Source organism: Eublepharis macularius, chromosome 2, assembly GCF_028583425.1.
Source record: "Eublepharis macularius isolate TG4126 chromosome 2, MPM_Emac_v1.0, whole genome shotgun sequence".
NCBI lineage: Eukaryota > Metazoa > Chordata > Lepidosauria > Squamata > Eublepharidae > Eublepharis > Eublepharis macularius.
In genome coordinates this window covers 114,596,247-114,613,353 of record NC_072791.1, presented here as the reverse complement: position 1 = coordinate 114,613,353, position 17,107 = coordinate 114,596,247, and the positions used below count along the sequence as shown (strand labels likewise).

The 17,107-nt window shown below is 39.0% G+C and overlaps 1 protein-coding gene across 1 annotated transcript in view; it reads right to left on the bottom strand.

Annotated features, from left to right (window-relative positions):
- KIAA1549L (KIAA1549 like) overlaps window positions 1-17,107 on the bottom strand; it is a 242,499-nt gene that overhangs the window by 116,865 nt on the left and 108,527 nt on the right. Inside the window, exons 5-8 of the mRNA XM_054972418.1 lie at window positions 16,161-16,380; window positions 14,526-14,659; window positions 10,720-10,882; window positions 2,411-2,470 (exon numbers count right to left, since the gene is read on the bottom strand). Of these exons, the coding sequence (XP_054828393.1) occupies window positions 2,411-2,470; window positions 10,720-10,882; window positions 14,526-14,659; window positions 16,161-16,380 (577 nt within the window). The remainder of the gene's footprint in view (window positions 1-2,410; window positions 2,471-10,719; window positions 10,883-14,525; window positions 14,660-16,160; window positions 16,381-17,107) is intronic.

Genomic DNA, 17,107 nt, shown 5'->3' with positions numbered 1-17,107 from the left:
TTCAGAGAGACTGCACCCTAAGAAAGGCATGATCCATGGGTCCCCCCCTTTGTTGTCATTTTCTCTTCACAGTGGCAAAAACAGCTCTCTCTGCTGGAAGCTACTTTGAGGGGTTACAAACTGACCCTACCAATGTCCAATACCCACCAAATTTGCAGGGGGAATAGTACTCACTGTCCTCCGAAGACCCCCCAAGTTTCAGAGATATTGCACCCCGGGAAAGGCCATGGGTCCCCCCACCTTTGCTGTCATTTTCTCTTCACAGTGGAAAAACGGGACTGCCTGTTGGAAGGCAGCTACTTCGAGGGGTTACAAACTGACCTTCCAAATGTCCAATACACACCACATTTTCAGGGGGCACAGTCCTCCTCTGAAGGACCCCCCCCCAAGTTTCAGAGAGATTGCACCCCAGGAAAGGCATGATGCATGGGTCTCCCCCTTTGTTGTCATTTTTTCTTCACAGTGGCAAAAATGGGACTCTGCTGGGAGCTACTTTGAGGGGTTACAAACTGACCCTCCCAATGTCCAATACCCACCAAATTTTCAGGGGTCATAGTACTCACTGTCCTCCAAAGACCGCCCAAGTTTCAGAAAGATTGCACCCCGGGAAAGGCATGATCCATGGGTCCCCCTACCTTTGCTGTCATTTTCTCTTCACAGTGGCAAAAACGGGACTCTCTGCTGGAAATACTTTGAAGGGTTAAAGCCAGAAGGAAAGCCAGAAGGAGTTCAGACAGAATTCAGTCCCTGCCTCCGTTGCCAGGGGAACTGATTGAAAGGCGCCAGACTGTCTGGCTAGATGAACGGCTGACGAAGGCAACCAACGAGGCTTGCAATGACCACTTGTTCATTTAGAATGGGGCCTCACGAATGGCTTGTTTGTGAACAGATGAAAGGGCTGTTCATGGGTTTTTTCCATTTGTAATGATGTTTGTGCCCATGTCTACCTCTGACTCACAAAAGCTTGGTCTTCAAACTGTCACTACACTTTTGTTAAAATTTTCCAAGTAGAGCAACTTCTGCAAAGCCAAGAAGCTTGGATTTCCATTTCCAATAAACCTTGATCCTAATATAAAAATTGCCTCAACCATAAGTCTGAATAAAAGTAAAATAAAACCCTCCAGCAACCAGCAGCTTTAATCTTTGAGTTTTAACCACAAGAACTGCAACAGTTCCTATGTTTGCACAACACAAGATAAACACCAAGAAAAGCCAGCTTTAGGCTTGAACGCTTCTTTGTTTATTAATAAATCAACTGATTAGAGAGGAACTACCTGTAAGTAGAATGAAAGTTCTAATAAATGAATTACGGACAGTGAAAAGAGAATTTTAACCCCTTTCTCCTCTGCCATTTTTTTTCTGTTCCAACAAAGTTGGTTTCTGTTGTTGGCTGGGAGAAGCACTGTGAGGCAAAGATTGAGATATCCTTCCCACCTGCTGATTCATACTTTCTAATGAACTCAGAATTATGAGTTTGTAAATATAGACATTATCTGCTGATATACATATCTGAACTACTAGAAAATAAGTGCCAGTGGTACACATACACATGAATTTTGCCATACCTTGATTACATATTTTCCCCCTTTATTAAACATCTTAAAGGATAGAAATGGCAATTAACATGCCTTTTGTTAAAGGACCCAGATGTTCCCACTAATTTTGCAGAGAGATTTTCAATGTTACAGCTACAAAATTATATTTTTAAGGACACTCTGCCCCGGTTCTGGTTGTGCATACTACTTTTTTCCTGCTCAGCTAATATCAACACAACTACTTCCTTCAGGTATTTCTAATACCTTCCTTTTTCACCAGAACGTCCCTTCCCAATTTCAAAGCAGCTTTATTCTTAAATTATGTTCTACCAATATTAGATTTTCAGGCATTATCAGGGAGATGTGCCTTAGAAAACAAATTCCAACAGTCAGCTCTTCAATGCAAGGTTTTCTATGACCTCGAAATACTAAAAAGAAACTTACACTAAAACATTAAAATTCACATTGTTATTTTTTAGACATTCACAACTTCTTCCTATGTGATAACTGACTTTATGTGATCTACAGTAATTAGGGGATCCCCAACAGAATTACATGATCCCAGGGTTTCACCACATCATAAGTTTTATGTATCCATAGAGCACCATTTTAGAAAAATACATAAAGCACAGAAAGGGAAAGACCCTGTACAGGAACAGACAAACCAAGGAAACAGAGATGAATATGCAGAGAAATAACAGTTCAAATAACACATTATCCATGAGCCACTGAACAATCAACTAACAAAATAAACAACTGGGGGAAATTCAAATTATACCAATAGGACAGGGGTCAGTAAGACCTGTTCCCATGGGCCAAGATGAGTGAAAAATAAGATCATGGAATTTCATTTCCTTAAAAGTGCAAATATTTACCTGTAACCACCCAGTAGTCTCTAGTTGTTTCTGAAATATCAAGGTTTGGGTATTCCAAAGCTTTGAAATAAAAAAGAAAAAAAGTTATTCCATAATACTTAATTTCCCAACCTATTTAAATGTCTAAAACTATGACTGAGAATCATTGGAAACATACTAATCATTGACCTTGTGTCTCATTTCGTTCGGTTCTATTTTGTGCATATGTCTCCCTGTGCTTTTGAATGCAAACATTCCAAGATGTTACAGCAGATGCTGGCTATTGCCAGGAGTGGGAGCCTTTGCCTCTGTCAGTCAGTCGTACTACCTGCCTACAGGCTAGGATATGCAATCACAAAAACTGCTTTGGCTAGCAGCAGACTGCCTATCACTGGTGAGAAGGGCATTTTCTTCCACTCACACTTTGCCAATCTGCAGTGCTGCCTGCCCAAATTTCAGTATATGCAAACAAAATGTTTACTCATGTGGCCTGCAGGCGTAACCCAAGAAAAAAGAGCAAACAAACAGAAGAAACTAAGCTAGAATATAATCAAATCAAATGCCTCAGACAAATCCAGTGAGCCCACAAAGCATCTACTGAAAATACCAGTTTGAATCTATCACCACAAACAGTGATGACAATATCTGTCTTTAACTCAGACTGATATATGTTCATGTGCTAATGTACCTGCTGAGTAATGCCCTCCTTTTTCTTTTCCTCTGAATTTTTCAAATTCTAGTCTGAACAAGTCAGCCAGGAGCCAATACAACAGTTATATCTGAATATTTTATAATATTGTTAATTTTTCAATTCAGATTAGTTATATGATATTAAAGAAATAGAGCATATTCAGTTTGGGGTTTGATTAATTATTGCTCAACTGCATGGTCTCTGCTACATAGAATCTAATGTGGATAGACCTAAATCTCACAATTAATGGCCCTCATATAATTTTTAGTCCTAAACACAGTGCTTTTTATGTGTGTGGACTCTGCATATATTATTCTTCTTCCCACACACGGATATGAAGTTTCTAAATGGCCCACTGATTTGTTCAGGAATACACAGTAACAATGCCTGAGAAGGAATTTGAACTTAACCTTTATCTGTTACTTGTATGGATTCTCTCTTTCCTGGTACAACATGAGGAGTCATTGAGTCTCTGAAATATTAACTAGTTTTTGACTAGCAGATATGAGAAGTAAGAAAGACTCAGGTGTTACTTAAAGTTACTGGACTGAGAAGTACAAGTTATTTGTTCTTCTGAATTCTCACATTTAAAGTAATGTGTGCAAAGTACAGAGACAGAAGTCTAATTCCTATAATAACAACAACAACAACAACAACATTTGATTTATATACCGCCCTTCAGGACAACTTAATGCCCACTCAGAGCGGTTTACAAAGTATGTAATTATTACCCCACAACAATCACCCTCTGAGGTGGGTGGGGCTGAGAGAGCTCCAGAGAACTGTGACTCGCCCAAGGTCACCCAGCTGGCTTCAAGTGGAGGAGTGGGGAATCAAACTCGGCTCTCCAGATTAGAGTCCTATGCTTTTAACCACTACACCAAACTGGCTCTATAGAGTTCCATGGGGTCAAGAGAAGATATGGAGCCCAAGTTTATTCTTTGTGGTTTTATTAGGGAGATCACTAATATTTGAAACTGACCGTTAGTACTGTACTTTCTACAATAAATTTAATTACCAAACTTTATTTTATTTGTGGGTGGGTCTGGAGGTGATGTATTTGGAAAATACTTTCAGTATTTACCTGATGAATTAGAACTCTTACAGTACCATGTTAATAGACCTCGGACAATTTTTCTAGGCAAAATTTACAGAAGTAAAAACATAAGCATTGTACGTCCTGCAAGTTTGTCAAACAGCATAACAACAATGCAAAAAAAAATTCCTCAAGAACTAAAGCAGCCTTATAACAGAACAGTGTCTAATGGTATTATTCCAAATAATCCTTGGAAGAAGATTGCCTTAATACTAGGACTATTTAGGAATTTCTCTTGCATTCTTTAATTTCTACTTTTCTTCTCTTTTCCCATGTTATATTTCTGAGAATATTAAAAACATTAGTTTCCTTCATTTCTGTTCACTACCCAGTCCTTCTGCTCAATGACTCATGCCTTACTACTTGGTGTGGTGCCTAACTGAAGGCACTGACTAGTATAATTTGAAGTACAGTGATATCAAACATTATTTTTAAAAAAGACATTTGCTTAGCACATGAGGACTGATTATCTGTGGAGACCCTCATGATCTTACTTATAGAACTCGTTCTTGAACACTGAGACAGAAAAAGCAGCTGCAAGTTCGGTGGTTCTGGTTCCAACAACAGCAGCACTATTCCTGTCCACCTACACCCTAGACAATTCATTGTACTATTAATCTTATGGCTGACAACCAAAAATAAAATTGGTGCCAAACAATTTAAAAATAAACATTCTTTTTCCTTGGAAGAGATACACACGATAAAATAAAAAAGCTAGTTCATTTGGCTTGAAAACCAATCCTGAAAAAAATTCAAAACAGCCCTAAGTTATCAAAATATAGATGCCTGATCAGAACATCTATATTTATTTATTTACCGCCCTTCAAGATAACTCAGAGCAGTTTACAAAGTGTGTTATTATTATCCTCATGGCAATCACCCTGTGAGGTATGTAGGGCTGAGAGAAATCAAACCCAGTTCTCCAGATTAGAGTCCTGCAGCTCTTAACCACTACACCAAACTGGCTCCAAGAAACATGATCTTGTAGTTATGGGAGACTTCAAGTTCTCTGATGTGTGCTAGGAGACCAACTCTGCTACAAGACCAATGCCATGCAACTTCCTGACATGCTTGGCCAACAACTTCCTTTCTCAAATGGTGGAGGAAGTGACGAGGGGCTTGGCCATACTGGATGTGATATTAACTAACAAGAGCAAGTTGGTTGATGGGGTAAATGTGCTGGGAACCTTAGGGAGAAGTGATCATATTTTCCTAGAACTCCTTTTGCTGCACAGTACCAAGGGAGTTTGCGGACAAACGCGTATATAATAACATAATAATAATATTTGATTTATATATCACCCTTCAGGACAAGTTAATACCCACTCAGAGCGATTTACAAAGTATGTTATTATTATCCCCACAACAATCACCCTCTGAGGTGGGTAGGGCTGAGAGAGCTCCTAGAAGCTGTGACTGACCCAAGGTCACCCAGCTGGCTTCAAGAGGAGGAGTGAGGAATCAAACCCGGTTCTCTAGATTAGAGTCCCGCTGCTACAGCAAACTGATTTTAGTAGGGCAAACTTTAGTAAACTTAGAAATATCATGAGAGTTATTCCACGTACAAGAATGTTGAAAAGGAAAGGAGCGAGTGATGGGTGAGCTCTCCTAAAAGAAGAACTCTTGCAAGCTCAAGCCATCACCATTTCAGTAAGACAAAAATGCAGTAGAGGATCTAAGAAGCTAATGTGGATGAACAGAGAGCTCTGTGATGAACTCAGGAAAACAAAGGAGATGCCCAAGAAATGGAGGGAAGGAAATGCATCCAAAGAATAGTATCTAGGGGTAGCTAGGTACTGCAGGGCAGCCATCAGAGATGCTGAAGCTCAGATAAGCTGAGACTGGCCAGGGGGTGTTGCCACAACAAAAAGACATTCTTCAGATATATGAGGAGCAAACAGAAGGTAAAGGGGGTGATACCAGCATTGCTGGGTGAAAATTGAGAAACTCTGACAGATGACAAAGAGAAGGCAGAAAGGGCCAATGCCTATTTTGCCTCAGTTTTCTCCCCGAAAGAGAGAACAGGCTCACCTAGAGATGGTAGTAGACAAAGCATGGCATCGCAGTTGCTGGTTGACATGGGCAGAATAGTTGTGGAGAAGCACTTTGCAGCACTGGGTGTGTACAAATCTCCTGGGCCAGATGGGGTGCACATGAGAGTGTTTAAAGAACTTTCCAAAAAGCTTGCAGGCCCTTTGTCAATCATCTTCCAGGCTTCTTGGAGGACAGGTGATGTGCCGGAAGACTGGGGGAGGACTAATGTTATCCCAATCTTCAAGAAAGTGAAAAGGGATGATTCAGGGAACTACAGGCAAATCAGTCTGACTTCTGTCCCTGGGAAGATACTGGAACAGATATTAAAGGCATCACTCTGCAAACATCTGATGGACAACATAGTGATACAGGGAAGTCAGCATGGATTTTCCCCCAACAGATCATACCAGACCAACCCCATCTCCTTCTATGACCATGTGACAGGCTTATTGGATCTCAGGGATGCTTTTGACGTAGCTTATCTGGATTTTAGTAAAGCTTTTGAAAAGATTCCTCATCATGTTCTGACAGGTAAACTGGAGAACTGTGGACTGGACTCTAGGATGATTAGATAGATAGGGAACTGGCTGGATAACTGCACCCCAAGATTAGTTGTCAACGGCATCATGTCTGACTGGAGAAAGGTGTCCAGTGGAATGTCACAGGTCTCAGTTCTGGGTCCAGTGTTTTTCAAGATTTTTATAAATGATCTGGATGAGGGTGTGAAGGGATTACTCATTAAATTTGCAGATTATACCAAACTGGGAGGAGTAGCAAACACCCTTGAAGATAGAGATAGAATTCATTGAGATCTGCACACTGGAAAAGTGGGAAGATTTGAATAAGATGTGCTTTAACAAGGATAAGAGTTGGGTTCCACACCTGGTTAACAAAAACGCAAAGCATGTATGCTGGATGGGGGATACACTTCCAGGTAGCTGTGTGTGTGGGATATGGTGAATGGGACATTAAATATGACAAGTCAGTGTGATGCAGCAGCAAAAAAGGTGAATGCAATCTTGGGGTGTATCAACAAAGACATAACAGGATGTCATTGTCTCACTTTATATTGCATTGGTCAGGTGCTACTTGGATTATTGTGCACAGTTCTGGAGGTCTCGCTTCAAAAAGGATGTGAGTAAATTGGAATGGGTACAAACAGGGAACAAAATGAATGAGAACAAAATGAACAACTGCCCATTCACATGCATTCTCTGTTGCCCCCACCTTGTGGAATGACCTACTTGAAGAGGTCAGGAAAGCTCCCACTCTCCTGGCTTTCTGCAAACTATGCAAAACTGAATTATTCAGAATGGCTTTTTACACAGGTAATTAGGGAAGTACCATAACAAAATGTTTCAGAAAATGGCTTTGTTAAAGGTTTATAGGGATTATGGGTTCTAATGCTGTGTATAGTGCCTGTTGCTGTAAGGATGATGCTGCAATGTAATTTCTGCATCACTTAACATGCCATGTTAATGCTTAAACCTTGTTTTAGCTTCATTTTCAGATAACTGCAATCCAAACCTTACTGCTTCTTTTATTAGATGTCTCATCCTGTCAATTGTGTTTGACTTACCTGTATAACTCACTCTGAGCTTCAGTGAGAAAGACAAGAATATAAATAACATAAATAATTAAATTAATTCCAAAGGTGTCCACATGCTCAGAAAAGTTGGACCCCTGGTTTAAATGGATTTGGAATTTTCTGTAAGCTGCTTTGAGTCCCTCTTTGGAAAGCTGCATAGAAATGCTCCAATACATGCTGTTGCCATGAGGAGCTCATCAAAAGCACCCAAACCTTGATCGTCCCAGCCCATAATTTGTACAAGGGTGCTTCACACTGTGAGTCTCCAGTGGCAGCCATAACATGGAGCAGGTGCCTATGGTTGTTCCAGAATTAAGAGGAAGCATGACTACATGTTATTCCATATGTTGGGGAGGCTACAATGTCTAGCAGTATGAGATAATCATACTTTTCAGCACCAGGGCACATGTCATTCATATCATGCTTTAGTTAGAATACTTTCCTTACACTTGTAGATTGGCTGCAGATAATGTTTCCAATTTAGTACTGACTAAAAAACAGCCCATCCTCTTATAACTATTATTACAGGGCACAATTTACAAGTCAAACTATTGTTTATAAACAGATCAGACTGTTTAAAAAAATTAGAAATTAAGGGCAGAAAACTCTGGATTTATATTTGTCGCAAGCTGTTGTTCTGGTTGGTCTAAGGAGCTGTTTGATTACTAAGGAATAGACTGACTTTCAGTAACCCACACAAGAACTTCAAAGGAGTATTTTTGGTCAACATCAGCAAGGGTAAGGGGCTCAAATTAGGATCATGAATGGCTACTTTTCTAAAGGTGATTTCTCAGCAGCTCTATACATGAAAGTCTCTATAAGAATGTAGGATGTAGGAGATTATTATAAATACAAGTCAAAATAATAATTGCCTGTGGGGCCTTGAAGAGTGCTACTTGGCTTGTACTCAACCTTCCTTTACCACAGAACACTGGTTAACTATGTAAGACACTGGGTATCTGTGACTGAACTTCCCCAGCAATTTTTAAAGCTAAGTGTTAACCGCAGACAGCTCCACTATGGATCAGGCCACGCAACAAAAAATTTTAACCAGTCCAACTCTGCATTATATGGCTTATAAAACCCTCCTTCCCTGTACTGGTATTAAACCTGGAATGGGAAAAAGCAGTTGTCTTTTGCCAATCTTTTCTTTGCTTCTACACTTAATAGTAGCATGGCAGAAGGTTTCAATTGGCAAAACCTATGTGGGACTAGAATAAGTAAGTATCATTTCCCCTCATCTGGCTCTAATCTGCATTGGAACAAGAGTGAGCTACAACTTCGCTTTATAAAACCATTCAAAATACCATGGCTCTCACTGTTTCATCTCTTCTGACTTACAGTGCAAGGAGATGTTAATGCGTCTTGGACACCTATCACATTTTCACAGAATATTGCTTAAAAGGGGAGATGCACATTAAAATCATAGTATGTAAAGCAGTCCTTGGTATCTTTTTTATTCTGTCAAGCTATTTGCCCACCTTTCTTTGTTACTCCAAATCATTTTTATGCTTAGTTGTTAGCCCTTTGGAGAAGGAAATTATGAACCAGTTTACTCACTCAACTTCCAATCCTCCACCACATACATAGCTAAGTTGACTGCAAGTTTTTCACTGATACTTTCTGGATTGACATTGTGGAAGATGGTCAGCTGTGACATTTGCATGCCATTCCCCCCCCCATCCAGAATGCTTATGTTCTTTGATCGTCTCAGTTTAATGGAGTTTGTGATTCAAAGCTGAAACCTGACCAGAACACTTAAACATCATTGTGATGACTAGTGATGAGAGAAAATTCACATTTTCATAAACTGTGTCCCCAGTCCTTTAAGAACGTTCAACTTTTTGCTTTGAACACACTACCTCATACCCATGCTCTCTCTCAAAAAATGTTCCTGAAACTTTCAAAAAGTTCTAAAATAGATTTCTATATACAGTGTATCTATCTGGAGTATTAATATGAAAGTTGAAAACAGAAGATCCACGATGTGTGTGGAATTATTTGTGTGCTTCCCTGATTTTAATTAACTTGCCTGAGGCATTTTATTTGGTCAAAGGAAGTATTAAAAATGTAAAATTCAGCTCAATTTCCCTTTCCCAATATTCCATGTATACATAGATCAATTTATTTTCACAACAGCTGGGCTTTCTTCACTTTCTTCACTTTCCACATATCACAATTGTGAAAGCACATAAAGGCTTTTAATTTAAAACCCAGTATCTCACCATGACAGTATTTCAGATCCTATCCTAGATTTTTTTAAAAAAAATTGTTAACTGCTTTAAAAAAATCTTGGCCACTTGCATTAGGCTTGCCCCAGGGGCCAAAGCAGGGAGCAGGGGGCTGGGTAGGCAGGGGATAATGATGTACTTACTACTTACTCCTCACACGCAATCCTGTGTTCCTTGTTGCAACAGAAAATGACATCATTTTCTGGCATGATAGGGGAGCGTGGGAGCATACACATACGCATACCCCCCACCCACCCACACACTGGTCTAGGTAAACAGGGCCAGGCATAGCAGATGGGGGTGAAGATTTCCCTGCCCTGGGTGGCAGGCTAGTAACCCTAACTGGCACAATTCCCACTCACCCTCTTTAATTTGGAAAAGACAGATGTTTGTGAAATGCTTTCAAATTTCATTTTATATATTGGAAGCCCTCATATGTATGAGTTATTTTCTACTTTCCTTCTTAGGTGCATTGTAAAATATGGATTTTTATCCAGGTATGAGCCTCTTCTAGGAAAAGGCTAATAGTTGGATAGATGGATGGAGGACCCATTTCTTATGTGGGAGAAATAGTGGAAGAAAAGAAGAATTCCAGTGCATAGATAACAATGGGAATGTTTTTCTATCCCCAACCCCTAGGAACTAGCAAATTGAAAGAATACAAAGAATTCTACCCTCTTGAAGGCTTACCTTCAGCAATAGTCAGAGGTGGGTAAGTAAGATAGAATCCCACCAGTTCTGCTGAAAGATGATTAAGCAGATGGCTTGATACAGTGCCATTTAGGACTGTGGTTTCATTTCTCACCACATAAAACAGAGTGACAGCCTGAGAAACATTAGATGTGTTCAAAATCTAAAACAAAATGAAAGCAAAGAAACTATGAGTAGCATCATTTAGAACTATTACTTCTTTGCATATATTATTACATTCACACAAAAGACAATGAAGAAGATGTTAATCATGCTGTCTTTGTAAAATGCACATGCTCGTGGGTATTATAACTCCTTTGTTAGAACATCCAGCTTTACTACAGAAGGAAAATAATGTTCCTGCCTTAAGAACTGGAGGGGCCTCCTTCCCAGACCCCTTTAATTTCAAAAACTGGGAGATACTGCTTCAGCACAGAATTCACACAGTCCAGATCTGTGGGGTGTCTCATTCCACACTGGTTTCGACCAATCTACATGGCTGTATGGCACAGGACATGTGTGGGCTATACCGTGCTAAATATAGGGATTTACTGGGAAAAGGAGCCTTCCTCATTCTTGACCTTGCCCTTCAAACCAGGAGAATAGAAAACTCTTCCATAGATCAGCATTAAGGATACATTGGTTTGCTTATAGCTCCATCTGTTCTTAAAGAAGAATATCATAGAGCTCAAAAATATGTAGAAAGGGGCAACCAAACTCATCAAGGAATTAGAGAACATTCCCTACAATGAAACAGTAAAGTGCTTGGAACTTTTTAATTCAAAGGAAATATACTTGAAAGACAAAGGACATGACAGATGTTTATATAATTATGCAAGGTGTAACGAAGTTGGGTAGGGATTCCCTCTCCTATAACACCAGAACTCTGGGTCTAACTACCTGTGAACCTGATGGTCAATTCAGGACAGACAAAAGGAAGCACTTCTTCATAAAACACATAAGTAACTTATGGCATTTACTGCCAAAAGATGTAATAATAGCTCCTGGCTTAGCTGGGTTTCAAACAGTGAAATCCTAAGTAGAATTACTCCAGTCTAAGCTAATTGAAATCAATGGGCTTAGACTGGAGTAACTCTGTTTAGGATATCACTGAAAGTGAACTAAACAAATTAACGGAGGATAGGTATATAGAATCATTATGGCTAGTTCAAACTTCTGTATTCAGAGGGAATCTCCCTATGAATACCAGTTGATGGAGGGCAGCAGTAGGGTTTCATTTACTGCTTGTGAGCTTGCCCAGGAGCATGATGTTAGCCATTGTGGAGAATACTGGATGTGAGGGACCCCTGGTCTGATTCAGCAGCATTTTTATGTTAAGTGGTCCATTTTTTTAAAACCACATTGTCACCTTACGTCTGTGAAACACCAGTATTTGGAATGTCTGAAGGTGTTCACCATTATACTGGGATTTCCATCACTGTACTGGGCTTGTCTCCCTTTTAATGTGAGAACTAAGCATTCAGCACACTGTGATCCCACTTACTTTTACTGTTACATCCTGTCAACAAAGTTTGTGTATCAAATTTTCAAGTGTACTAGTATACAAAGTACAAGCAACTGTGATCCCTTCAGCTACAACTTTTATCCTGAGTAGAGATGAGAAAGAAACGGAAGAGGGAATGCACATGAGGTTTTTTTAAAAAACAGGATACAACATGTTTCATGCACAGGTGAATCACAAAGTGTCATGGAGAGCATTTCCATCAACACAAGTTTCTGAAGTGCAGTAAGTTGAAGTGGGGAGCTGTGCCTGTCTTCAAACTAGTGCCATTTTCAACAAGGCAATACCATGCCCACACAGATTTCCAGACACTTGCACAGCAGATTGTACAGGTCTAATGCATGTACATTCTGGTTGCACTGACCTGCAGCAAATATTTAGGGCAGACAAGGCCTCCATCTTTTATTATGTTCATAAAAAAAGCAAAACAGCAGTAATTATTGTTCTCCATGATTGTTACCATCATCTGGAAAAGTGCCTGAAAATGTATCAGACCCTACACATAAATAAAAATACACCTTGCCCGTGCCTAGTAAACTATATATTATTAGGAAACAAAATAGACTGAGTGGACAGCTGTTAAATCTATTGTGATGCAAAGAAGTCATTACTAGTCCATTGAGTAATGATGACTTCTTTGCTTCACAATATTTAGTCCATTACTCCACCCTTGCTGGAACAGCCAGCATGGTGTAGTGGCTAGAGTGTCGGGCAAGGATCTCGGAGACCCTTGTTCAAATCCCTACTCTGCCATAGCTTGCAGGGTAAGTCTGGTTAAATCACGCACTATCAGCTGAATCTATTTCACGGAGTTGTTGTGAGGATAACTATGTAAGCTGCTTTGGGTCCCCATTAGAAAGAAAGGTGGGATATAAAATAAATAAAATAAATTTAAAATAATATAAATATCCATACATGTATCAGCATTTGAAATCAATTTGTTCTCCAAGTCCCTGCTAAGCCTTTTTGTGCTCGATCTAGTGTGTATAGCTTGATCTAGTGTACATCTGACGTACTCAGACAAACAAAGCTCCATGCCCTTACAGTAACTAAAAGACTTATACTACAGCATTAGAAAAACAAAAGCCCACTTCCTGGAACTCATTGGATTGAGGATCTTCTAAACGTATCAATATTTGAATGTACCACATATAGGCAACAACTGCATATACTTATTTTTACATACCTGAAGATCTTTTATAGAACTTTATATATAGAACTTGTTTCTTTCATTTTTTTTGCTTTGTACAAATAAATAAAACTTTTAAAAACTGAAAAGAAATTTTTTAAATAGTCAAGTACATCTTCACAGAAAGACAAGAGTGAGCACATCCATACTTGATGGCCAATCTCTAAAAGGTTTCTCACAAATCTAATCCTTCCAGTACACACTTTCCAGAAGGCTAAAGGTTCACCTTCAGAATCTGTTCTACACTCCTATTTCTGCACATGACCCCAAAAGAGCTGAGTGCAAAACCTATTTGATCCTGGGGGGAAACAGTTCATTTTCTTGACCTTTTTGGAGGGAACATTTATATACAGACTACTTTCTTGACTGGTCAAAGACCATCACTTCTTTCCCACTTCACCCTTAAAATAAAAGCTAGTAAGAAGAAGCTATTGCTCAGTTCACACAACTTAACATAAAGGAGAGGTTTGGGAGTGGGAGGCAGCTGTGTTGGTAGAAATAGGCAACTTGCCCTGTTCTCCATTATTCACATACACTGACCATTGGAGACTCTTCTGGGAAAACAGGGCATCAAAGAGTTAACCCAATAAACATGGCAGATCAGCACAAGGTCAGAGGATCCAAAGGGTCTGGACATCATGCATAAGACTATGCCATCCTTGTTAAACAGATATACCTCCACAGCTCCTTTACACAGCTCAAGGGAATCACATCTAAATATGCTAGAACTTGGTTTGAATCCAATGTATTTGCTTACATTTTATTGTTGTGCTGTTCAGCATTTAAAATCTGTTTTTTTAAATACTAACCTCAGTAAGAAAAATCTACCTTCTTTCACTTGTTTACAGAACCAACATGCTATACAAGAACTATTTATAGTTAAAACAAAATTTAATTTATGCAGATGAGACATTTCAGTGTTTTTTATGCAAAGACGGCCATTCCATAATCAGGGGGCTATCACAAAAAATGCCTGGATGGAGTGGTTTCTTCTCCCCTTATCATAAGAATCATGAGCTTGTTAAAAATACCAATTTCATATTGCCAAGTACTGAAAAGAATTAGCAAGTACCTGATAAAGTTAAATACTTTTACCTGAACAGTTAACTTGTTGCTGGTGTTCAAGACTTTTCTTTCAGCATCCAGAAATGCTTTCTGCAGTCTTTGTTCCATGGTCTGAACAAATCGGCATGACTGTATGTTGTCTGACTGACTCACAAACTGCAGCTCTAGAAGAAGAATAGAAAATATGTTTAGTGATTGTTTTAATCATAATTTCCCTTTTCTAAGTAAATCTTACAAACACAGCATAAGAACACATAACTGATAATCCAATACAATATTTGCTTTTTGAATAGGTGTTTACTAATAATATAAAACTATTGAAGACAAAAAAAACCACTTTTAATGCCCTTTTAGGTCAAAGTTTAACTAAAATTATGAGAGATTATGCAGAAAACCAAATGGAATTGTACCTGAGCATCTTGTATAAAGATTTTCATATATAAAGGACCTTCATCATCCCTGACAGCAATGCATATTTTTATGAGGCAAGAAGACTTGTGTACATACACCTTTCTTGATGAACACCTCAAAGCACGGACAGTACCCAATAAATACAAGGCACATACTTACATACAAACGGAGTGCAATTGTTCTCAAACTCATATTTATAGATATGTGGCTACCCTTCACCCCTTATGGCAGTTGCCCTGGAAATAGGGAGCTCCTGCTCAAAGAGAGAAGGAGGCTGTATATGTGGCGCTAGGAGGACTGTGGCCTTTAAGTCACCCTTTACTTCATTAACCACAGTAAGCTGTAGAAATTCCAGCACCTCTTTGGGTCAGGAATTCCCATTTCTTGTGAAATATTATAATTAAGTAATTTGTGGGGGGTTTGCCTTCATAACTTCTGCCTAGTATTTCTTCCTTAATAGTATATGATGATCCATTGTACAAATCAAACATGAGAGAGCATGACATTTAATAAGATCTTTTCCATACATTAGAACATAAGAAAAGCCCTGCTGGATCAGACCAGTGGTCCATCTAATCCAGCATCCTGTCTCAAACAGTGGCCAGCCAGGAATTCTGGTGGGCCGCCCACAACAGGGCATAAAGACCAAGTTCTTCACCTAATGTTGCCTCCTGGCACTGGATCTAGAGACATCAGATAGAGACTTTTACCTCTTCTCCTGCTCTTCTGTGCAGATAAAGATAATGTGATTGCCTAAATTCAACAATCCCAAAAAATAGGAAGACTGAACCCTAATCAACTGGTCTAGGAAAGCTAATGACTGAAGACTGAACCCTAATTAACTGGTCTAGGAAAGCTAATATTTAACCATTTTACCTGCATATTTTGGACTATAATATTGGTCATGGTTAGCTGGGAATATATTCTTCTTAAGCCTTACTGAGATGACTGAGAAGAAGGGGAGATCACAGCAACAGAAGATTCTGAATAATTCCCTTGATATCAAGGAATAGAAAATAACCCTCAGATTTATATATTTTGCTAAGGAGTCAAATATTATTTTAACTACATTGGACCCATATAATATTTCCCCTGGACATTAGGATATTACAAAGTGATTAAAAAGTAATTGAGTTGCTTTTTTAAAAATCACTTAGTGGTATCCTAATGTTTAATTTCAATTTCTTAACACCAGAATTAATGGCCATGAAGACAATAGTCATAATTCCTCACATATGCTTGATTGTGACTTGCCTGTTTTTAGCTGAAAGTGGTAGGCTGGTATTGTGTCCCATGGCAAGGCTAATACAGCAACAGAATGAAGATTTGGCATGTGTTGTTTAATATCCGAAGTGGCATTACTAACTCCATAAGCAATTAGCATTTCGATAACCACAGCAGGTATAAAAACCAGTCTCTCTTGAGTTACATAGTAACCAACTGTCACGTTGTTTGATTGTTCCAAAATTTCAACCTGGAAAAAAAATCCACGGAAAATAGCATTCATCTGAATTCCTCAAGATTAAAAACACTTAACTCAGTGTACTTAATATTCTGTGGAAAGGAGCTTCTAGAAAGCAACATGAATGGCAATTGGCTATGTCACCTCATTCAATACGAGCATATAAAATTTTACTCTTGTAACGAAGTCTTGATTCAAAAAGCAAACAAATGCATCAGATGTTCCACTGGTTCCCCAGGCCATCAATATTTATTGAAATTATTTCCAAACTATTTCAGGGCAAATCCTTCTTTACAATAAATCTGTGAGCAATTCTCTTAGAAAACTGATTTATTTGTTATTAGACTTGTTAATAACATTTGTTATTAGACTTGTTAAACAACAAGCACAAAATCAAAAGAATCTACTGCCCTTTTGTTAACTATGACCACTAAATTCTGCTCCCATCTGTCACAACTCGCCTGGATGCTGGCTCACAACCAGCATCATCCAGAGCTCTGTGGTGATCTGTCTTCTCAGTTATATTACAAAGCAGTTTTAAATCTCTCCAAACGTTTCTTAAAAGAAGTCATAGTGCAAGGATAATATTGATAGGGTCCTAGATTTTTTGTTTCTTATATGTTCATTATTTGCTATACTAGTGAATGATACATCAACTACTGTGTCCTTGCTAGGGCTGCCAGGTGGTAGCTGGAGATCTCCTAGAATTACAACTGTTCTCCAGGCAACAGAGATCAGT